The 8266-nt window shown below is 41.9% G+C and overlaps 1 protein-coding gene across 1 annotated transcript; it reads right to left on the reverse strand.

Annotated features, from left to right (window-relative positions):
• Positions 1-3666: 3666 nt before the first annotated feature.
• LOC147607043 (uncharacterized) lies at positions 3667-7125 on the reverse strand. The gene is made up of 4 exons (XM_086791413.1): positions 6587-7125; positions 6093-6245; positions 5321-5995; positions 3667-5199 (listed from the first exon to the last, which is right to left on the reverse strand). Exons 1-4 carry the CDS (start codon positions 6917-6919, stop codon positions 4120-4122), a joined length of 2241 nt encoding a protein of 746 aa, XP_086647539.1. The 5' UTR covers positions 6920-7125; the 3' UTR covers positions 3667-4119.
• Positions 7126-8266: the final 1141 nt, after the last annotated feature.

Below are 8266 nucleotides of genomic sequence, written 5' to 3' on the forward strand. Positions count from 1 at the left end.
GCAGGATACCTTAAGCAGCACTGATCGAGGGTGAACGTAAGCTGTATAAGTACAAGCACACCATATTTAGAATTGGAATTGTAAAAGTAGACCATAAATTTATCATTAAATTCATTTGTAAAAGAAGCTTATAAACAAAGGATAGACATGAGGTCTACCTTGGCCAACCAATGTGAGAACAAGATAACCAATCAATATCTAATACATTATCTGAGTCATGTCTAGTACCTGCTTCAATATAATCAATATCTAATACATTATCTGAGTCATGTCTAGTAGGCATCAAGAACACCATATTTAGAATCGGAATTGTAAAAGTAGTTCATAAATTTATCATTAAATTCATTTGTAATAAGAAGCTTATAAAGAAAGGATAGACATGAGGTCTACATTGGCCAACCAGTGTGAGAACAAGATAACCAATAAATACCTGAGTCATGTCTAGTAGGCATTAATATAAAATCTTAAGAAGGATCGCTTATTGACATCATCTTTTCTTGATCCTATAGCCGTAGTCACAATAACACTCTATTATTGTAGGACCAGAGAAGAGTACATGTCTTCTTGACCATAAGCCCATTGTAAGATCTCAAAAAATGGCATATTGTGTTGAGAAATGCTTGTTTCAAGAAAAATAGAGTCAAAGTCATCTTGGTTTGACAATCTTTTCCATGGGATTTTGAAACCATGGAGGTAAGTTTGGTGAATATATATAGCACACACTAGACCTTTCTTTACAATGAATTGAACCATTTATATAACGCGTAATAATCTCGTCCAACAGATACATCACCCATAATGTAAAGTAGATCCTCTATTGAGTTACATGAGGTTTCCTCAATGATTGAATTTTTGTGTGCTCTAGTTCATGAGATACATATAGTTGTATCCAAACATTGTGGAAATATATAACCCATATTTTAATCCAATATAGTGTAGTGCTCAATAGTTTTTAAGGTTCCACGTTTGAATGAATAATCAATCCAAGACCAGCTCTTCAACAGTTGATGTCCTAATCTTGCACTTGACACATTTGATAATAACCCTCAATTAGAATAAAAATTTGGTTTGCCAATAATTCATTCAGTTGCAAGTGAATGTCAAAAACACGATGAATTCCACTTACAAAATTATGACAAACACTTACGAAGGGCAAGAATGATTAGTTGGTCACCTAGGAGGGAAAGAGCTATCCAAGCTACCAATCTTACTGGAGTAAGAAGTGAAGATGGAAAAATGCATGGTCGATCAATATTCTCCCAAATCCTTTCCCACACAGAGGTTTAACAAAAAGTGGGAAGTTAATTAGTTCAAAAGACTTCGGAAATCTTCCTTGAGTCCTAAATTAAGTCATTTAAGTGGCTCCTTCTACTACAGCATGACAAAGCCTTGTTTTTTAATCATTACAACCTCCCCTCCTCCCTCTACTCATAGAATGAGCCCTTGAGGCCTTTCATAGAGAATTGTGAGACCTTAAAAAGTGGATGAATGCATGCAAATAGAAAGGGCAAAGAGGGCCATCATTTCTTTGACTTTTTCAAGCATTAATCATTACATACTAAAATAAAACCTTAGATAAACACTCTTATTCTTAAAAAAGTCACAGAATATATTTAACAACATTTTGGTGCCCTATTGACAGTTATTCCCGCACAGAAAAGATTAAATGGGCAAGAGGATTTTCATCTATTGCCACTTTCAAAGTTCAAGAAAGGTGTGTGACCTGAATCTGCACCCAAAATGTTTTTTTGGGTGCATATTAATTAAATAATTTTACAGGTATAGGCTAAGTTTTTTGGGAGCATTTATACGTAGGGTTATTTTATGTGTTTTTCGGACACGTGTCAGCAATTCCCTTCCGTCAATCTAGGGGTATCAAGGCAATCTGCCTTTTTTAGCATGTGAAAAAAGGCGGCACACCTTCGTCTCGATCTTTCCGTCGTCGTAGACACAAGTGAGCTCGCTTGGGCTGATGTTTCGGCCTTGCTTCTTGTTGATCCCCTTTGCGAACGCAACACATCATCTTTCTCCGTTGCCCACAACTCAAAACACTAGCAAGCCACCTCTTCACTAACGCCTGAGCTTTGCCGTGCGTCAGAGGAAAGCTCCCTCACGATGGTTGTCCCATCCCTTGATCTTCTTCAACCATGCATGTCCTCGCAGCCGTTTGAGCTGATCTTGGTTACAATCGCCAGACTTACTACATATGAGTAGGGAGCGAGGGAGACAAACGACCAACAAGGAGCAAGGAAGCCATGCGACTAAAGCGAGAGGGGTGATGGAACTCATGTGTTTGTCTAAAGTATTAATTAAATGTTTGTCTAAAGTATTAATTAAATGTCAGTCAGTGGCATTTAATTAATGCACCTACAATAAAAGTTGTGAATACATATGCTCCTACAATAAAAGAATGTAAGCCTATAAAAATATGTTTTATCACTACTATCTATCACGCTAGCAAAAAACCTTGTACTAGATTTTAGCCGGTCAATTGTGGCTTCTGCAACAATTCATAGGTCTGGTTTTAGAGCCAGCCATCTCTTTCAAGTTTGCTGCATTGCTTTAATCAATCTCCACAAGGCTTGCATCACAGTAGAGGCACGACGAGTCGTGCAGAATTTTTTTTTTGCCTTTTTAGGTAAACAAATCAGAAGAAATAGTGAAAGCAGAGGCAGAGACAGAAGGAGTCTAGTCTACCAGGCGAGGAAGAATCAGCCACTTTTGTCATTAGGCAGCAAGTACGCACACATCCCTCTGCACCACAGCCACGGGATCTGTGTGTGTAAATATTTGATTGTGTTTTAAAAGCCTGTTTTAAATCCAATTTAAGTGCAGTGTTACAAAACCCTGTTTTAACTTCAATTGAAGTGACTGCTCAAGTTATTAGATTAAAGCTATACATAGCATCATCTCTCTCTCTCTCTCTCTCTCTCTCTCTCACACACACACACACACACAGGACTTTTACGTCGCAGCAAAGGCTTGAATACGATGAGCTTAGGGCATTAGCCTGTGAGGAGATTTTCATTAACTGGGAGAAAAATGTTTCTGGACAAAGAACCACTAAACCACTTCACTTCCACTCCATTCACCTGTATGTCAATTATTTACCCAAATTTGTTTTTGAGGCAAAACTAGATATAGAATAGGAGAAGAATGTGGTGAAGTCCATGAATCTCTGACCTCAATTTTCTTATGGTACACTCTTAAAACTAAAGGGGTAAACGCCCCAGAGCCATGTTACCATAATTCAGTTCATAATGTGCCAACAACACGTTCTATTCAGTTCTGTTAAAAGCTTGATCGAGATTCGCGTACGGGGTTGATTTGACTCTGAATGTTCCGAAACCCTAGTACATCACTTAATCCACTTGTTGGCCTTTTTCAACACTATATGCCTACACAAGAATTGAGATTAATGTGCTAAGACTTGAGGGGATCCCAAATACATCTCAGAAAAATCTCATCTAACATGGGTCAACCGACATGTTTTAACCTCCTGCTTGCACTGTGAAGGCTGGTACAAGGGAACAAAAAGCATGTGACATAGTTCTAATGCTCATCCAGTAATGCTAGAAACAGAAACTCCCTTCTATTTAAAAGAAAGCATTCTCATCATTTCAAACATTGCAAAGCAAGCCACTTGATATGACAAGCAGAAGTCACTAACAGTGAACAACAAAACTGCTTTTTTTTTGGATTAGGCATAAGATTCACAACAGAAGTTCCAAAATTGGAAGTAGCCCTTCTTTGAAGTGTCACTCTCCTTACATACATACAAGGTGGTTGTAGCTCACAGCCTAAGAAAGACAAGCAGATAGCCTGTAAAAGCTCGATCAACAACCATAGCCACCAGTGCTTCCCTTGCTTTAGCTGTCCATGTTAGATCAAAATTTACAACTAAATTACATGTATTTGGCACAAGCTGTTGGGTGTCGAGACCCAAGGGGTGAGATAAAGGTTAGTCTGATGAAGCTGAGTACACATACAGCTCATAGCTGTGTCTGCCAATGGAAAAAGATGGGTCAGTACACTAAAAGCCAGAAACACTCAACCCTTCACTTGAAGATTTACTGGTGGATGAGCCTGGCCAAAGCACATGCTTACAAGGTGCCACATCTACATAGTATTTGAGGCGTCCAACGACATGAAATGAAACTCTATTTGCAGCCTTTGATGAAGAGGAAGCTTTCCCAACAAACCCTTCTTTATGTCCACTTGCAATTCTCGCAAAGGTACCGCAGCAAAGAATTCTTTCAGAAAGCATTTGCATGCCTCCTTGCCTTCATAATCAGGTTCATTCTCATTTACTTTCACTGCATCCTTGCTGCCGTCTCCTCCCTCTCCCTGTTCTTGTACTGAACATTTTTGCTGTCCAACCACAGCCAACTCAGGGGAAGATGTACTTGAAGATCCCGACTCAACTGCTGTACCAGCCAGTGTTCCAAAAGAACCAAGCTCCCTTGTCTTTTCTTCACCCTCATTTTGCTCCTTGGGCACATGACATAACCTCGCTTCCTTATCGAATCGAATGATGTATGCCTGATCGCAGCCCTCATAGAGCCTCTCTCCCAATGTATCTATTATGTAATACGCATCAGGATCCACCTTCAGAATGAAAAAATGATCATTCCAGCTTACAATGTATACTGCAGGTTCACAACTGTCCTTAGGTTTAACATTTAGAGTTTCCTCTATGATGGCATCCCAAATGTTATCAAACAGCATTGCTCCCTGCAAGAAGTCACACACGTCTCCCACTCCTTCTGGTTGGAAAAAACCTACAAAAGACCTTTCAGGAGCAACCCTCAATGGCCTAACTTTAGCTTGCAAGACAGTATCAAGATCAAAATGTCTATCTGGAAAACGATTTTGATATGTCTCATTTTCACATAGCCGTCTCCATTCAGCTGAACCTTCTCTGATGAGAGAATCAAACTCTGCTTTGATCGGCATCCTGTTTGGGTTTCGATGCAGCCAGTCTGCTATAACAGCTACTAAGGCAGTGCAAGCACTCTCCCCTGCTGCCCTCTCATTCCTTTGATCAATGGATGCAAAGAACACATTTGCAGAAAGCTTCATGTGACCATCTCTGCTAACAAATTCCTTCTTCTCCCAGCACCCAACACTAAATTTTTCATCTCCAAAGTCCAGGCATCCAGAAACATTTGGTGTTGATGTGTTCTCATCTTTCCAGCCCTGTAAGTAGCAATGGAAAAAAAAAAGAGTACAAAAGCAAGATAAAGGTACAAACACACTTCTTTTAATTTCAAAAAGAGCAATGCTTCATATGAAAATTGATCAGTAACGAAGGTATTACCAGTGCAGGAAGATGCTCCACTGGAGAAGAGCATGATTGGCGCCGATCATGGTCTATGTCATCTCCTCCATCATCCCCATAGGATTTATTAAGCAAAGGCTCACCCTTTGCCCGAGGAGACCTGAAACTTAACTTCCTTTTCTTCCAAGACAGAAGACTTCTCATGGTTTGCTGGACTACAGCCTGCTCGGAATCTGATGTCAAGACATCTTCATTCATTTTAGGCATTGCATCTGTCACAACCCTGCTATGTATGGATGCTATGCGCTCAGCAGCGCTTTCTCCCTCTCTGAAAGAAGGGAGTGCCCCTTCAAGTACAAGGTTGACTCCTGCCAGTGTACCATAGCTGAATGACTTCCTGAAACTGGAGTCCTCTCCATCTTCTAACCTTCCATCATCATACTCTTCTACAGAGTCCGAGTCAAACAATGCTCCGGTGTCGTGCGAGCTCCCTTCACTTCTTGAAGACACCTTTGAACTATCAAAAACATATAGTTCCTGTGAAACCTTCCCCTCAGCAGGTCTCTTTGCATTCTTCAGAATTCTATCAGAGGCTCCTTCTGCACGCTGCTGGGGATCTAAGAAATGGCCACTTATACAGGGTATAGAGGGCCTGCTATGAGCTGCATCTCCACCTTCTGGGTTAGCCCAAAGCTCTACAAAGCTCACAGTGACCTGAAACAAGCATAACATCATCATTTTCACCTGCGAGCAAATCCATGGGACAGCATTCTGCAATGTTGCTAAAGGTATCAGGCAGTGAGAAGCTTACAACAAGTGCAGTATCAGTTTCTGCTCCAGAGGATCCAGAAACATTAATCTTTGTAGTCATTGATGCATCTTTGCTGACAGAGACAAAGTCAGCAATGTTCATGACTGCAGTCCCAGTGACAGAAAGCTTGGTTTTCGCTCCTTGATGGATGGCCTGCACATGTGGGAAAGCAACAAAAGAAAAGCAGAGATGGCATGGCCATGCATGCAAAGAAGCATCAAAAGAAGACGTCTACAAGAAGGCACGGAGAAATGTTCCACACACACACACATGGAGTCATAGGGAAAAATCTTTGGCAGACGCAAGATGTCCCTTTTTCAAGCTTAAAACTTGGAGAAATCTCTCTCTCTCTCTCTCTCTCTCTCTCTCTCTCTCTCTCTCTCTCTCTCACCCACACACACATACACATACACATCTCAGAGGCTGTTGCGTAGAACTGTCTCGCTCTCTCTCTCTCTCACACACACACACCAGAGACTGTTACAGAGACATACCTTCAAAATGACGAAGTGAACATCCCAAGGTTGAAAGCTGCTGTTGTTTTTAGCCTCGGTGAAGACGCATTCATAGTCTGACTCTTCCTCCCAGCGCACAATGCCGTTCTCTCCGGCCTGTTTCTCTGTGGTTCTGACCCTCTTGAGACTTCTCCTTCGGAAGAAGCTGCCCTTGGGCCCTTTCCACTTCACATCCACCATAACCCCCTCCATAGTCTCGTCTTCTGCGGGCGGCGGGTGAACCCCCTCCAGAGCATGCACAGTGAGGTAGACCTGGAACTTTCGCGACGAGATGGGCGGCCAGGGAAGCCACTTCATCATCCTCACCACCATAGCTGAGCTCTGCAGACCAGATCTATGCTTTTATCTTGTTTTTTTCTCTAGCTTTTTTATCTCTATCCTTTGTCAAAGCATGAGGGAAGGAAAGCAGACAAATCTGCAAATGGTTCCTGGCTGCTGCATTTCTCCTACGCGGTTTCTGCAGTAGCTCCTCAACACTGCGACCTTTTCGTTCCCCCCTTTTTATTATGGTGTGACTTAGCGCTGACGGGACAGAAAAGAGGAAAAGACAAACCTAAGGGCTAAGGCTAGTAGTAGTGGTGAAGCGTTTCCCATGCGTGTGACTCGGCTCTCATTTCTTTAGGCCCAAGGCTGCTGCCACCTAGAAGTTGTGCTCATTTTTAGGCTCGGGTTCACACACAGCGTGTTCCGGCATACGCCCCAGCATAGACAACCGCTCGTAGCTAGAGGCCCCTCGCATGGGCATCGGGTTAGAGTTTGCCTCTAGAGTGTTTTAGCACCCCTAGAGAAATGAGGGGACCCAAAATCGCTCCACTTTGCGTCACATCACAGCTTTCCATATTGAAACAGTTAAATGAAGACTTTTTTACCCAAAAAAAAAAACAAGCCATGTGCCTGTGACACTCTACGGCTCGAGCTTTTTGATTTTCCCCTCATGCCTCCAACAATGAGCTCCAGGCCTACTATGTGAACAGCATGAAAGGGGCAGGAAACATGTGTGGCAGTTGATGTGGGTTGGAGAAAGATCCACATCACAATTGTTCGGAGGGGAGATTCTCCTCTGGCCAAGGGAGGTTGACCAAGCAGTGGGCATCTCACAAAAGGACAAATGAATGTGCGATTTGAGAGAACCACTTCGCCTATGCACATCTATTGAAAGGAAAAGGTGCAAGTTAACTTTAACATGTCCACCACCTTTGTGTGAATCAAGTAGACTTTCCTGAGCGGAGAAGGGGGCATGTTTGCTGCCCCTTTGTAAACCAAGTAGACTTCCTTGAGCAAAGAAGGGGGCATGTTCGCTGCCCCTTTGTGAACCGAGCCTTTGGCAAAAAAAAATAGAGTTAATGAATATATAACAAGAGAGTTGAAATTTTGCAACAGCAGCAGCTCCATCCCATTATGCAAAATACGCCACATCAAAACTACAACTGGTGGTATTTGAACCAATCCTTACAAGGGAGTTGTTCTCGCTCATAGCTGTCACTAGTGGTCTCCATCAACCTTAGCTATTACTGTTGAATTTTCAATTTCCATGAACTTCAACATTAATACTAGCTTTTAGTTGGTGTGAGAGCCATATATATATATAATGCCCTATAGCCAGTTTTTGAGAAAGCCCTTACTTAACATTCCATACTCCTCTGAATTTATCAAAATGCT

The sequence above is a fragment of the Cibotium barometz genome, chromosome 56 (genome assembly GCF_041138505.1).
Source record: "Cibotium barometz isolate CiBa-2024 chromosome 56, ASM4113850v1, whole genome shotgun sequence".
Classification (NCBI taxonomy): Eukaryota; Viridiplantae; Streptophyta; class Polypodiopsida; order Cyatheales; family Cibotiaceae; genus Cibotium; species Cibotium barometz.